At 39.8% G+C, this 16,483-nt stretch overlaps 1 protein-coding gene across 3 annotated transcripts in view; it reads right to left on the bottom strand.

Annotated features, from left to right (window-relative positions):
* Positions 1-16,483, bottom strand: part of Reln (reelin) — a 457,868-nt gene that overhangs the window by 240,604 nt on the left and 200,781 nt on the right. For all 3 annotated transcript variants that reach the window (XM_028890934.2, XM_037203573.1, XM_028890933.2), the window contains exons 4-5: positions 12,642-12,712; positions 1,410-1,442 (exon numbers count right to left, since the gene is read on the bottom strand). In XM_028890934.2, the coding sequence (XP_028746767.1) occupies positions 1,410-1,442; positions 12,642-12,712 (104 nt within the window). The remainder of the gene's footprint in view (positions 1-1,409; positions 1,443-12,641; positions 12,713-16,483) is intronic.

The following is a 16,483-nucleotide window of genomic DNA, read 5'->3' on the forward strand; positions in this document are numbered from 1 at the left end:
CTTAGGAGGACTGGCTGTTCCTCCTCGAAGCCTGAGGCATGAGAACAGGGAGAAAGTGGCTATCCACTGGAGAGAACCTAGTGATGGCTCTGAGCATGGGGGTGACTTAATGATCCCTCTGAGCACTTGGATGTGGTGTCTGACATGCCTACAGGGTACAGCTCTCTCAGGTCACAGTTTGGCCAAGACACCACTGCACCACTGTGGGTCACCAGCCTGTCGTGGCTGCCAGAAGGCATGCTTCTAAGCAGTTATGTTCAGTTGCCAAGAGGAGCCCCAAGCTGTAGCATTACATAAAAGCAGAGCTTCTCAAGGCAGATTTTCCAAAGAGAAAAATAAATTAATTGGGTTTGTAGGTTGAAAGGAAAAGCCCAAGAGACAAATAATGGACCTATCTGAGGCCCCACAGTAAGAGATGCCTGGAAGTACTGGGACTAGCAAAGAGGATTCCTTTCACTCTTATTAAATTACGAAGGGTAGGAAATTGCTTTTTAAAATAAGTCTTCACTGGCACAACATGACAAATTTAACTCTTAATGGTTACTTGTTTTCTAGAGACAATCCCCTAGGTTAGCTTTAGTGAATAAACACATTTTATATTTATTTATTACCAGATACTAGGATACCTTTTACTATATAATTTGAAATTTCACTTAATCTACATACCAACCAGTGAGGTAGTTACTGTTATCGATTCTATTTTACATGTGGGCACAGACAGGTTACTTGATCAATGTCATAACTTATAGCAAATGACGAAGACAGGATAAACATAGGCAGTTTGACTCCAGAATCTGTGCTTTTAACCATCCCATTGCCTTGCCTTGAAGAGTTGGGGCCACAGAGTACATGGCACTGCTAGAAACCATGGGTTCCTTTTTTAAAGAAAGTAACCACTTAAAAGCTCCTTCTAGATCAGAAGAAATGACTGAATGGTTGCCCACTTCAACCTAAGAACTTAAGCAGAAATCGTAAGTTTAAAATGAGCCCACTCTGTCCACACCTGAGGCTCCTGCCTCTGTACTCTGATATGATGGGCAGGTGCTCTGGAGAAACTCAGCTTCTGGACACTCAGCCATAAGGTCGCACTGAACAGGATTTTAAGAATGAGGGTGCTGGGCTGGAGAGATGGCTCAGAGGTTAAGAGCACCAACTGCTCTTCCAGAGGTCCTGAGTTCAATTCCCAGCAACAACATGGTGGCTCACAACCATCTGTAATGAAATCTGGCTTCCCTGGGAGGCCCTCTGCTCCAGCACCATTGGAACCTGAGTCTAGGTGACCCCAGTGAAGGTCAGAGAACCAGAGAGTTGGAAGTTTCCACTCCACAGCATGTGCCCATATAGCCAGAAGGGGAGGGGGCAAGGTGACCAAGTACTAAGCTAATGGCATCAGAGTCTTATATACTTACCAAGGTGAGACTGAGCACTCGCTTCTGTGGGAGCTGGAACAAAAGAAGAACAGAGAATGATGACTGGTTTGTGATAGAAGCAAAATCAGTGACAAGCAACCACAAATGCAGCAACAGAACCGAGCTCACATGAAATACATCACACGATAAGGGACTTTTTACTCTGCAGGACTAAGAAAAGAAATGCTAAGCCAGGTATGGTGGCACACACCTTTAGTCCCATCATTCAGGAGGCAGAGCAGGCGGATCTCTGTGACTCTGAGGCTAGCCTGATCTACAGAGTGAGTTCCAGGACAGACGGGGCTACATAGAAACCCTGTCTCATAGGACCCTGCCCAGTTCAAATTGCTAACAGTCATTTCCACCATGCCACAATGATTTCCAAATCTGAGGAAATGTCAATTCACTATCTAAGTGTAGGAGTCATAATACATGTACTCAAAAGTATTTTCTAACTTTCAAAGAATAATTTCAACTAGACATGAAAAATCAATTTCTCTCACAATGGGCAGTGGCTTAGTTATGCTAGACTAAGAATCCAGAATTAACAATATTTTAAAATGAGACTGGTGAGTGTCATATTGCTTCAGCTTAACATGTAATATACTGAATATATTTGTGTGTGCTTTTAAAAAGTAGATTCTAAGCTGGGCATGGTGGTGCATGCCTTTAATCCCAGTGCTCAGGAAGCAGAGGCAGGTGGATCTGAGTTCTAGGCCAATCTGTCTACAAAGCAAGTTCCAGGACAGCCAGGGTTACATAGTGAAACCATATCTTGAAAAAAAAACCACACACACACATGCACATGTGCACACAGTAGATTCTATGGAGAGTACCATGATTAAATTTGTTAAAGCCATTTGTGGAACTCTTACAAAATGGAACATAACACATTTAAAGATTTTGTGTTTTATGTTGATACTTATTGACCAAGTTGCAGGGGTCCCACAATGGCTCAATGAATTAACTCTCTGAATGAAGGTTTTTCTCCAAACAAAAGGAATATTTGCCAAATATCCAAAAATCAAAGACAGACTATGGCACACTGATGCATGTTCTCCCATGTCACACTGCATATGAATAGGCTGAGCAGAAAGCTTCCAAGAAAGGAATAGTTGACTTGCAAGCTAGCTGGAGAAGTGGAAGAATCTGTGTTGAAACTGAATTTGTTTCTGGTGTGCAGGGTCTCACTCTATAGTCCAAGGTGGCCTGGTGCTCACTATGTAGCCCACCCCGGTCTCAAACTTACAGCGATCAAATGTTGGGTTTACAGGTGTGTTCTATGACAATGGCCTTGAAAACTAGAATGTATAGGGCTAGGAAAATGGCTCAGTGGGTCAAGCGCTTGCTGAACAAGCATGGGAATCTGAGTTAGGCTCCCCAGCAGCCCTAGGAAAAGCCACATGTGGTGGTGCACATCTGTAATCCCAGCACTAGAGGGCAGAGGTCAGCAGCCCCAGGTACTCACTGAACAGCCAGTGCAGCAGAAAGAGTGAGCTCCAGGTTCAGTGAGAGACCTTATCTTACAAAATAAGGCGAGGGGCGAGGAAGGACCACTGTGGGTCTCTGGCCACCACATCCCAGCATATACCACTCACACATGCAAAAAAATAAAATAAACTAGAAATGTATTGATGTTGCACATTTCTGTATGTGAAAGAATGTTAGATTTTAACTTGTAAGTCCCAGTGTTATCTAAACTGTCTGCAAAACCTTAGATATCAATCATGGCTTCTTTCTGTTATATTAAATAATACTACAGTTGCTTTTCATTTTGTACAGTATCACTCTAAGTTACATATTCACAATACTAGATTGCTAAAAATAAAAGAATTTATTTGTACACAGTATTGACATATACGCATGCTTTGCGCCAACATTAGATAAACTCTCATAAAAATGAACAAATTGTGTCAATATGTGAATATAAAGGAAAATGAGCATTTTGGATACTCAATCCAGTTTTTGAAGACTTTTAAGAAGTTAAGGACAGGCAGACATATAATGCTACTTCTAACTGCAAATTTATAAAATCTTAAATAAGCCAGATATTTAATATTTAAATGCATTCCACATATATAATATATTCCAGATTTCAAGTCTTAGCACAAGAAAAAATAATATAAAATATCTTACTAACAATTTTATATTGTCTATGTTATATTGAAATGTTTAATATTTTACATTTTCTCTGCGTTAAATAAATTAACTATTTTATTTTTGTTTCTTGCATGTGGCCACTGTAGATTTAAAATTACACATAAGCTGACATATTTCCATTGGACAAGGCTGAATTAGAGTTAGGAGGAAGCTCTGTACTAGGTATCCATTAGGGAATTATGGCCACTCAAAAGGAGGGAAAGAAAACTGAGCCACTTAATGCAGAGTGAAAATCAAGAATTGAAATTTGCTCATACTCTTTTAAAGCTTGGGCCTACCAAAATCTCACACAGTCCCAGTAGCCTAGGCATACTAGGGAAAACGAGATTGTACTTAATCCCCTCTTGACAAAGGTGTTACCAGTCAATGGCTTGTTTTAGAGGAAAGATTTAAGTCAACACGGGACTCAAAACACTGCAGCACTAATAAATTCCAGCCAATTCATTGAGTGAAGTACTCAGCACAATGAAGTCCTCAATGTTTGAGAAGAAAAAAAGAAATCTGAAATTGAGCTGTCTGTTAACATCACTGAGTGCTTAAGACCATTTTTGAATCAGGTGAGCAATATATATTCACACACACACACACACACACACACACACACACACACACACACACACACACACAGATAGGTAATTTACACAAATTTAGGCATTAGGCTACCAGAACTTTACATCCTAAATCATTTTGGAATTCAAAGGCCCTAGGTAGTTTTGTCTCATGTATCTTTTCACCTAATTTGAAATTCTAATGTATTAAATTTTCAAAGCTAAATATGACAAATTAGACATGGTCTGTGAAGTTAGTATTTAATGAGCTATGATCGGAGACTTTCATCTCCCCAGGAATAATTTCTTTATTACTTTTTGTATTTTATTGCAATAAAGCACCATTTGACCTTCAAGTATGATAATTAAACTTCCAAAAATGTTATAAATTTAGAATGAAAATAGTTCTCCCTGTATTCAGGAAATAGTTATGATCAATATAAAAGATTACTTAATATTTAAAGCGCTAAATTATACACAGAATCCAGCAGTATTAGCAATTATTTTTCTCTTCTATCCCTCTCTCACCCCCACTTCAATTTGATTTGTGTTCTACAGCAGCTTATCCTTTTTTCATATCCTAAAATAAATTGAATAGGATCAGACCAAAACTATATCTTATGACTTAGAGAACTCTTTCAGGTAAGTGATTCTTTTATGAGCTATCAATAACAGGACGGAATGACTAACCCTTGGACTCACTGTCCTACCATCCTTATGCACACACATTTTTGGAGAAACAGTCACATAGCTTTCAAAACATTGGTCATGATGTGAATAAAATTTTTGAGTGAAAAATAAGAATATAAAGTAATATGCCATAGGAGTTGTTAGTAAATTATTTTAAAATGTTGCTGTATAATTAAAAAATTCTAGACCTTTGAGAACTCAAAAAATATAGTTCATTCATGGAAGAGAGAAAAGTCAGTAGTACGTTAACCTGAAGGCCCAGAACATGTGATCAGGATTTAAACAACAGCCAGGAGAAAGGCAAGGGCGACTAGAAGGCAGTAGAGAGGAAGAGGAAGAAGAGAATGGAGGGAAAGAGACACAGGGCAGTCTACAGAGGGCCTTGAAAGCCAGACTAGGCTGGCTACTGGAACCACTCACATGACGAAGGCAGTTTGTGTCGAGGAATAACTGGAACTACTGAACCAAAAATGTGCTGGTAGTTACAGAAAAAACAAAGGCTGTTTTAGGAAATACTAAGACTAATAAGTTATCTTAAACACACTGGTATAAGCACGGAAGACAGACAAGGGTGAGCAAAAGATGTTCCCTGGGCTTCTGTTTAACGCTTGGGGTGATACTGCGATAAAAAGAGGCAGAGTCCAAGGAAAGCAAAGTCCAGGTTAGAACTGAGTGGAAGGCAGTAAAATGGCATCTGAATGTCATCCTCTGTGATGGTTCATTGTTACTGTCATCTTGATGAGACTCAATCCATGGAGTGTCATTCTGTGAAGGAGCTTCTAGATGGGCTTAATTTAAGTGGGAAGACCTAACCTTAACGCAGGTGGCACCATTCCACAGGCTGGGGTCCCTAGACTATCCACAAATGAAAAAGTGGGCTGGACATGGCATTCATCTCCCTGCTTTGTGATGGTGGGTATGAGGTGATCAGCTGCGGCATATTCCTGCTGTCCTCTTCCCACTGTGACGGTCTGTCACCTCCAACTGTCAGTGAAACCAAGGGCGTCCTCAAGATTCTTTTGTAGGCCGTTTTGTCACAGTGACCAGAGAAGTGACTAAAACAATTAAGAAGGACAATGCTCCCCAAGGCGCCAGCCATCATGCCACACAGACCTCGGCAGCATTTAACCCCTCCACTCTTTTCCTTTTCGATGACCTACAAGACCAGGCCTCAGGAATGAGATGGGATGACTTGAAAACAAGAACTGTAATTCTTCCTACTCCAGTGACAAGGATATTGACACGAGGGAAAGCTTCATAGCTACACAGTAGCAGAACAGAAACACAAATGCAGAGAGATCCACGTTCCATGCTCTCAACTGCTTTGTCTTACTGAGTCAGCACCGAACAAATGGATAGAGTTCCAGAGATGAAAACCAGAGGTGTGAGGTCACTCCAATGTGATAAGAAGTTCAGGATTTCCCATAACCCGCCCCCCCCCCAACCCCGCGGCCCCAGCACCGACACTGTGTGGTGGAGGAATAATGAAGAAACAGAGAGGAGGCAAATCAAGCAGGACCCTGGACTGGCTGGTTCCTTGCGGGTGTCAGGTCCCTGTGGTGCCAGGCAGGAGGGTTCGGAGTGAACCCCGAGGACACTTGGTGTTCTTTCAAGAAGCTGGAGTGGGAGGGAGAAACGCTGTCAGAGGATGCACACAAAGATGAAATTCCTGTCCCCAAGAGCGATGGCCTATGTACTTTAAACATCACTTTTGAAAAGTAAGACATTGAAGCTATGAGAAAAAAAAACAGGACTGTTAAGCAAGGGCCTCCGAAGAGACTGGAGAACAGCCTTCCACTGATTGTTTTTCTATATGCATAGTTTAGTTTTTCAGTTGTGGGTTGGACTAGTATCAATATGCTACAAACCATCTAAGAGCAGGGCATGACTCTCTCACATTGTCACACAACTCCCTTGGGTCTGGTACAGTCCCACATATGCCTACTGAGGACAGAGCACAATATATGCCAATTAATATGAATATGTTCCAATACTTAAAAACTTATGAAGACCTATATTAATTTGTTATATGACATGAGTATATTTTCATACATATATCAAAATAAGAATGAATTAACAAGTTGTATGAAATAATATTTCACAAGGAAAAATGAAAATATGATTGATGTGTGTTGGCAGCAATTTCGCTCCCAAGTAATTATATATACTCAAATCTAGCTTCTGTCCTTTAAAATATGAGGGAGTCAAGCAGATTATATAGCAGTTTGAGTGGAAAGCTGGCTCTATGGGCATTCAGAGGCAGCCAATGTCAAGTTCCTTTCAAGCATAAATCTTGGTGTTTTGACTCCAGACCAGATAAAGCTGTCAAGTGGGAGTATATACAGCCCCCAGAACTGCAAAGAAGGCTGTTTACACCCTTGTTCAATCAACTTGAAAAAATAGCATCCATCTAAAACACCCCTTTCCAGGGAACGTAAAAAGTAGACAGACCCACCCAGGGACCAGCAAGAAATTTTACTGTGACCATGTGAGCCAGCTCTGCCATTCCTCTTAATCTTGCCAGCCTTGGGTTACTCAGGGACACTGTCTCTGTCAGAGCCCCAGGGGGGCCTCAGTTCTTTCCTATACTGGGTACTTTCTCAGACCCTGAAGCAGGACTGCAGCTCCTGGATGGCTTCCCCAGCCTCCTATCCAGCTCTCTTTGTGTCTAAATCACAAGCCTGGGGATGCCAGGAACAGAAGTTGTAGCTGCTACAATAAAATTCAAGCTACAGAACAGCCATGGGGAAACAGATGTTTTTGACATGCAAATCTTTAACACTGGGAACACTCAAGTGAATCAGTTTTCTTTACAACAATGAAAGTAGGCAATGTAAAACACAACTCTGACTAATATTGTGAAAGAAGGCTGGTTTAATGAAGATTTTGCAGTTTAGGTTATTGGGAAAAATACTTACTAATTTAAAATATTGAATAACAAGGGTATCACTGAGGGCAGACTCTGGTAGATGTGCCCTACAAATGATATTTAAAATATTACTTACTGATTGATTGATTGCATTGCATGAATTGACCCCAGGGCCTTATGCTGACCACCACTATTAGCTCTACCACTGAGATATACCCCACTCTGATAGGTACATTTAAGGCTTTTGAGAAACACTTCTAAATTTTATACCTTGTCTACTTTATGGGTCTGATTATTCAACTTTTACATCCTTTCTATCTCACAGTTTACAATTTCACAATCCTTAATACAAATGATTTAAAAAAAAGGAAAGAATTTGAGGTCTGGATGAAACAATAGAACCTATGACCAGAGCCCAGGGTCCATAGCAAGCATCTCCACATGGTGGAAAGCAGATCTGTCCCTTTTTTTCCTGCTAGAAAGCATTTTCAGTTTTAGCCACTGCTATCAAGTCAACAACAGAGGATCCCAGCGTGATTTATAAATGGCATGCACCTTTATATGGGGTACTGCAGAGCACAAGTCTGGCACTTAGCCTTGCTAAATAATCTATGTGCGTGTTTAAAGAAGGTATGCCAAAAAGCCCAGAGGCCAGTGGACATACACTAACACTGTTATTCTCCCTGCTCCATCCTTGGCCATGATTTGTGTACACATTTGGTCCAGTGGCAGCCATGCTGACCTACTCACATCAGCTTCACACTGGACACTTGATTTATAAGCCTCTAAAGAATAAGATTTTTTCCTTGAGTTTTCAGAGGATATTGGCAATGGTGCCTGTTTTTATTGAGGTGCATGTAATTCATGTGAATTTTCAAAATTTAATTTTTAAAATCAGAAATTTTCGTGGAACCAGATGTGGTGGCACAAGCCTGCAATCACGCATTTGGATGGTGGATGCAGGAGGATCAGGCAAGCTTAGGACACCTAGGCTATGGAGCAAGCATGAATTTAATGATTCCATCTTTCTCGATTGTCCAATAATAATCCTTGTGGTGGACTGGTCTCTTCCACTTCCTTCCAAGTTTTTAGCTTATTTTGAATTTTCTTCTTTACTTTGAGTACCCCAAACAGTACTTCACCACCATTTTTGTATTTAAAACCTTAGTGATATTTTGGGCAGTCTCTTGGAAAGGCACATGCTAAATTTTTGCTCCAGTATTACCTTCTCATGAAACCTACCTGATCTGGGGCCACCCTGTGTAAAACTGTAGTCACCTTCTCCCTTGCCTCCTACCCAACTATGCTCTGTTCCTTGACACACCTCACGACTTAACCTAGCAAAGCTGGTACCCACAGTAGACATTCAATAATCCTAGAGGACTGTTAGCTATTTCTGTTCTTTTTTATTGCCAGTGAATGAACATGGGTGAGTATACACCCTCATATACACGCACACACACCCCAAACAGCAGAAGCAGTACAGCAGTATCTCCAGGGTAAAGATGAGGATACTCTTGCCTGTCGTCTGGACCACGATTGTCAGAAGAACCCATCCTCAGAGTGTTTACTGTTACTTCTAGAATCTCAGAACAGACGATGATATAAAGATACTAAGGTGCGATCTAAGGCAATTCATTGGAGATGAAATGAAAAATCTGTGAACAATTTTTAAATTTATTTGTGTGTATGATGAATATGTTATATGTATGTATATGTTTATGTTCATGTGAGTGTGTACACATGCATGTGGGTATGCATGCACATGTGTATATGTGTATACATGGGTATAGTGGCCAGGAGCCAGTGGCAGGTGTCTTTTCGACCATTCTCCACCTTATTTTTGAGGCAGGATCTCTCTCTGAACTTGAAGCTGATTCAGTTAGGCTGGCTGATTCCAAACCACCCCAGGGCTGGAGCTGCAGATGCATGTTGTGCCTGGGTTATTGTGTGAGCATTGGGATCTGAACTTAGGTCCTCGTGCTTACAGGGTAGGCACACGACTGACTGAGCCATCTCCCCAGTCCTAACTTACAGATTTTTAATAGACAGAACTTACATTTGCAACAAGATCAGGAATACTGTTTTGTGACTGCCAGCCTGCCCCACAGTGCTCCATGGGAAAGGCTTCTCAGGAGAGGCAGTGAGTTTCCAATAGGAAAACCTTACGCTGATTCTTCACCATTTATTAAGTGTAGACCTTAAGACAAGCATATTATGTGTTAAAGAAAAAGAAATCAAGGCATGATTCCTCTTTCCAGAGGCTTCCAGGTGGGGAAAATGAACACTCAGAAGGTAATTAAGACACGTGGAGAGTCAGGGCAGTCATTGTACAGGAGCGACACATGTACTCTGTATTTCTTTCCAGTTCTTGAAAAATAATTCAGTCCACCTGCTCAGCAGAAGTGCCCCTCCCTCTTCAAAAGGTAAACCTCATCTTTGTAATTTGGGGGTAGGGAGAATTTCTGTTATTTTCTTATAACTCAAATAATATAATTTCATTGTAAAATTTTAGAAAACGCAGGCAAGCTTAAGAAGAAAGAATCATCACATTCTCCCTTACGGAATAGCTCGTACATGTCATCTCATAGGCTGACCTTGCTTGAGTCTCTGCTCCAGTAGGAGCCTTCCCATGTGACTGCTGAGCCTCCTCTAAAGGAGAAGGTCACATCCACTGACATAGTGGCACAGTTCCAACCACACCTCCCTGATTGCAAAGGACTTGTAAAGCCTGAAACCCAAAAGTAAATGACTGCTCACTAGCTTTCTCTCCTCAGCCTTGAGAGAGAACAGCCCTGGCATCTAGCAGCTGGTCTAGCCCTTGCAGCAGGGCCTTGGTGCTCTCTTGTGGAACATAAACAATCTTACAGACATCAGCTTCAGACAAGGCCACCCTGTGACCATAATGGATGGAGATAGAAACATCACAACTTCATTACTGCCAAGCCATTCTCCCTCCTCTCTCTCTCTCTCTCTCTCTCTCTCTCTCTCTCTCTCTCTCTCCCTCCTCCTCCCCCCTCCCCATGTGTATCTGAAAGCTCCAGTCAGCCAGAACAAAAGACATAAAAGGTTAATCCCGGCAAGGAAAAAGGGATAGTTTTGGGGTGCATGTCGCACTGGGCTTATGGGATGAGGCTTACTCAGGTGGTTTTAAGGTAGGACTAAGAGGAGGGTAAGTGAGGTGGGGATGTGAGTCTAGGTAGTTTTCTGGTGCTCCTGGGACTGCATTTGCAGAAGTCTTCCAAGGAAAGTGACCAAGGCTGCTGACCTGCTGGCATCCTGTCCTCAGATACTTCTACTTTCTCAATATTTTTAGCTCACAATATGATCTTAAAATGTTCCTGGTCCCATGCTTTACAAAACAAAATTGCTTTGTTTGAATTGCTTAATTTAATTAGGACCAACAAACTAAAATACATCATAGATGAAAGGCCGTGTGTTGTGGTATATAGGGAAGGTTATTTTTCCTTTCATAAATATATTAGGCATTCTTTGTGTAATGCATAAAAAGTCATTACCTGCAAAATTATGTTATTTTATTTGAGGAAATAATGTTTTAATTAAAAGTAGAAAGAACCAAAATAAATACATGGTTTACAGCACCAGCTATTTTCCTGACAGCAGGAAGCCACCTTCTCCTTAGGCTTACTGCCTTATCTTGGTTGCGCCAATACGGTTTCTGTGGATTATGTGCTACTGAAGAGCTCAGTGCTAGCCTTCGGGCCTGGGCTCTGTTTTTAACAACACCGTATCGACCAGATGTCAATTGTGTGCACGTGCTATACTATGATATAAGATGGCTTTTGCTCTCATTCACTGAGGATTTTTCCCATTAATTTTCTAAGCTTTTAATTTTATTTTAAATAGTCCAACCCAATGATAAAATAACAGACTTAAACTTGTACAGCTTAAGAGAATTTAATTTTTAGAGGCTGGTAAATGTGAATTGGATTTACCTTTTTTGGCAATATATATTTTTCATGATGTTGATGTTCCCTGCCTTATGGTATTCTGAATATTTTCATAATGTGGAAAAATATTTATATTATGATAGAATTCCTGAGTTTGCCTATTAAGGCATATTTTTAATGTCTGCATTCTTGAAAGTTATAGAAGAATAGTCAAGTTAACCAAACAATACTGACAATAGGTTTTTGAAATTATAGAGGGAAATTTTCTGAGTGAAGAAGTTGTAAGCAAATAGAAGTTTGACAGTAATGAATGGGGGGTGGGCTGGGGGGAGGGGGAGGGGACGAGTGGGGGAGAACAGGGGAATCTGTGGCTATTATGTGGAACTGAATGGTGGTGTAAAATAAAATAAAAAAAATGTAACTTCAGAAGCCACCAAAACCTCAACAATGGCAACTATCACTGTGACTGTTCTCTGAGAAGCCCACACCCATGCTCTTCTTTCCAAGTGCCTTTTTTTTTATTTTAACCTGGTGCTTAAAAATGTCTTTAATAAACTTTAATTCTCCTTCATAAAAAAAAGAAGTTTGACAGTAACAACTTATCAAATATTACATTACTTAGGTAAAATCCTACTGATTATGTCTATCTAAATACATAGATATATGTGCAACTCATGATAATACCACATAGATATTATAGTGTAAAGTAATAATAAGAAACACATATGACTAGAAATTTAAAGGGGATGGATTTACAATTTTACAATTACTACTAAAATTTGTCACTTCTAGGACAACTAAAAGTGACTCAGGAGGAAATATTATGAAAATAGGACACATTTTTTTTTTTTGTTTTTTTTGCTGACAGTAAATATGTTCAGAAGTCAATCTTTACTAATAAACAATTAGCAGGAATATGAAGTGGTCAATAATTCAATTTTAAAACATCATGATAAAGCAACATTAATGAAATGCCAGCTCAGTGTACAAGACATAGGATCTGCCATGAATAATTTAGACACAACTAACATAAACAAGGCAGACATGCTCTTACCTCCTTGCTCACATAGCTGCTGGGCTAACGCATCTTTGAAAATCACCTGGCCCCTGTGTGTCGCAGTAGCCCTGGAAATTGAGTAGGAAAAGATTATTTTTAATACTATATGTGATATTAAAGTATTCTTAAAAATAAGTTGAAATCTGCAGATACAATTTTTAAACGAATAGTGCAAGTAAACAACAGAATGAAGGCTTAAGTCTAGTCCCCAGGGCCAACTGTTACCTGCAGGTCTTACTTTATGAAGACACTGGAACATCCTCAGGTCTTACTTTGTGAAGACATTGTAACATCTGCAGGTCTTACTTTAGGAAGACACTGTAAGATCTTCAGGTCTTACTTTAGGAAGACACTGTAACATCTTACTTTAGGAAGACATTGTAACATCTGCAGGTCTTTAGGAAGACAATGTAACATCTGCAGGCTTCTTTTGGAAATAGCAGGCGTGAGCAAAGCAGGGTAGAAGTAAAGGAAGGACACTTAATAAGTTTGGTAGATTCTCTGAAAGTGCTTTTAGATTTTTGAAATAATGGTCACCATAGCATAGAGAATTAAGGCAAAAAATTATTTTTATAAGGCAAAAAATTATTTTTAAAATAATGTTTTCCAAAAATGAGGGCTATTTTGAGCTTCTATAATAATAAAAAAATTTGTCAGGATAAAATACACCTTTTCCCCCCACCCACTGGGTGTAATTCACATTTGCAGGAGATATACATCTCCCCTCCTAATCAGAACTATGCATATGGAACACTGAAAAAAAAAAAAAAAAAACCAGCATCCTCATGGCAGATTTGTTATTCCATGGCTATAATTGGAAATGCCTTATTAAAGGAAGAATTACTTGTTCTCTATATGTGAGCTGTTTTCCCTTCAAAAGAATTATTTTGAGGTGAAATAAATTATTTAAATGAAATTAGAACTGAAAATCATGTTCCCTTGAGAAACTTGATTTTAGAAAATAAGCCATACAAAATACATTTACTATCTAAAAACATATTAACATTAAATCTTTACTATTGCCCAAATCACCCTAGGACAAAAATAATTTGATTCTGCCGACATCTGCTGGAGATGGATTATAGACAACACACTGGTTAACTCCTGAGAGTGCAAACCTTGGTCTTCTCATTACTCCTCCATAGGACACCCTTTGGTCAATATCCCAATCTACGCTGGATTCAGTAGGACCGCCTGGCTCCATGTGGATGAACCTTTTCACTTCATGCTGTGGGCCTTTCTGATTTCTGTTCTCCATGGAATTGTTCTTGTGCCCTAGTGCCACTAATCAAGTTTCAACTATCTGAAAATAATGAGGGAACAGTCCATGCTGAAGTGTTAATAGGTAATATGGCTCCACACTAACATTCTATAGCAGTGCAACTATGAAAAGTATACCTTAATTAGCACACATACACACAATGGCACAATAGAGGCAGCCTTGAATGTAGAGGAGACAGAAATGGTGAGAAAGCTTGTGGGTAGTCTGCAACTAATAGCATATGTGAAGCTTACAAAAGGAGTCAAGTTCTTGTTATATACTAATCATTATCAAAATGGCATATAAAGAGATGTCATTTTTCTGTGTGTATTTGTGTGTGTATGTATTTATAAACATACATGTTTTCTTTACTTTCAGAAAATTGAAATGAGGCCTAAACATTTGGCTATTCCAAGTTATAAACATATCCTATGGAGTCATTAATCAGTACAGGTTTTCTGTCCAGAGAAAAAGTGGTGACTTTTTACCTCACCCATTCTCCATATCAATTGAACCAAGTGCTTCTGAGATCGATTTCCCATCTACTTCTAACAGTAACACTGCACCATAACTGTAAACATTTAATTTGAAATGGATATTTTCAGAAATCACTAACCAGCAAGAGAACCTCTACAGCATATAGTGCTTAAGAGAACTGTTGTTAGCAGGTGATGTTCCTATTATAATTGTGCTTTTTGTCCACTGAATGAATTAGCATCAGCTCTGCACAAACAGGACGTGTCAGAGCGCTGAGATGAGATGCCCACAACAGAAGTTGCCCTTACCTCTGTCTCGAGTGTGAAAAAGCAGAGCCTTGGTACTCCATCCTATGCCTCCAGCTACCCAGCGTCCTCGGATGTGGGATTTAATGCCTTTATCCATAGGTTTATTTCGGCATCTTTGGTTCAGTGAAACCAAACGTTTTAGCACATATAGAGTAGCTGCAGCTGAGGGAACCTTTGAGTTCATCTAGGCAAAACTTCTATTTTTTAAAAGTTTTTTTTTTTTTTAAAAAAAAAAAAACATAATTTGTCTTTAAAAAAACTCATTAAACTGCAACTGGGATGTAAAATAAAAAGCAAAACAAAACAAAAACCTGGTTACAAAGGCAATTTCCATACAAAAATATAAGGTACTTTAGGTCTATTTTTCCCAGGCCCTACGCCCCCTCTTTCTCACCCCAGCTCCCTCTGACCTCCTTTGTTCCACGGGTAGTTTTGCTTCTGTTTTCATGTATTCTATACATATAAGGTTTTATTTTCCCACAGTCTAGGACTTGAAATTAAAAGATGAAGTATTTGTTATTTTCTGAGACTGACTTAATTCATTTAGTGTGAATATCTTCTATCATGTCTGTTTTCCTGCAAACATTGTAACTTCACTCTTTTGTATGTGTGGGAAGAATTCCATTGTGTTTATAAATGGTCTTTTCCTTAGCCATTTTTCTGTTGATGAACACCTAGGTTGGATTCATAGCTTAGCTGCTGTGAATAATGCCTCATGAATAAAACATTGATGTGCAAGGATCTCTTTGATAAAGAACACACCCACCCACCCACACCCACACCCACCCTGAAAAATTAAATAACTCAGATTAACAAATGGGCTAATGAAATGGATGAACAATTCTTAAAAATACTAGTAGTCAAGAAATACGAAATCCACTCAGTACCACTGTCCAGAGAAATGCAAGTGAAAACTACATTGTGATTCCATCTTACCCATCCAGGTTAGTAGATGCTGGTGAGGTTGTAGACACTATGGTGTGCACACTACTTGTGGGAATAGTAACCAGTCCAGCTTCTGTGGCAGTCACCACAGATATTCCTCACAAAACTAAAAGCAGACCTAACATATGGCCCAGCTATACCTCTCCTGGGTATTTACTCCAAAGAAGCCAAAGCTTACTTAGCAGTGGTTTTCATTCACCAAATGCATATGGAATTCCAAGAAGGAAACCTGAACTTCCTGCTTTTGAAGAATTAGCCCCTCTTCCACATGCTCTGCATAATCCATTCCCTACATCTTCCTGAGGCCTTTGGAAAGCCACTGGGCTATTCCAGCTCTCAACAGCACAGAAATAAGGAACCTGAAGACTTACTGCAGGCCACACTGCCTGTTCGAGGCAGATGGGACCTGACTTCAGGTTTGTGGTTCCTGCAGGAGTCTCCCTGGAAGCCACAGGAGGGAGAGGCACCAGGAAGTGCTTGGGCACTGATCCATGCAACTAGAGTACCAGGACTGAGTAGGTTCTCATTAGTTACTGCTGTCTGAGGAAATGGCTCAGTAATTAAAAGCTGTCTCAAGGAGCACTGCATGCCATGTGCTCCATGCAATTATCCCAAGTTCTTTAGGAAAAGCAATAGCTATAGCAATAACAGCGTAGCTGGTATATACCATAGTTATTATTGTAACATCCATTAAGAATTAAAATTTGCCAACTGCTAAGCACTGTTCTAGGCTCTACCTAAATCAACTCAACCCTGACAACAACTCTGTGAAGATTGTAAAATTCTTCTCATTTTCCTGAGACATGGAACTAGTGCATGATTACAAATGTCACAAAACTGGAGATGAT

The sequence above is a fragment of the Peromyscus leucopus genome, chromosome 3 (assembly GCF_004664715.2).
Source record: "Peromyscus leucopus breed LL Stock chromosome 3, UCI_PerLeu_2.1, whole genome shotgun sequence".
Lineage (NCBI taxonomy): Eukaryota > Metazoa > Chordata > Mammalia > Rodentia > Cricetidae > Peromyscus > Peromyscus leucopus.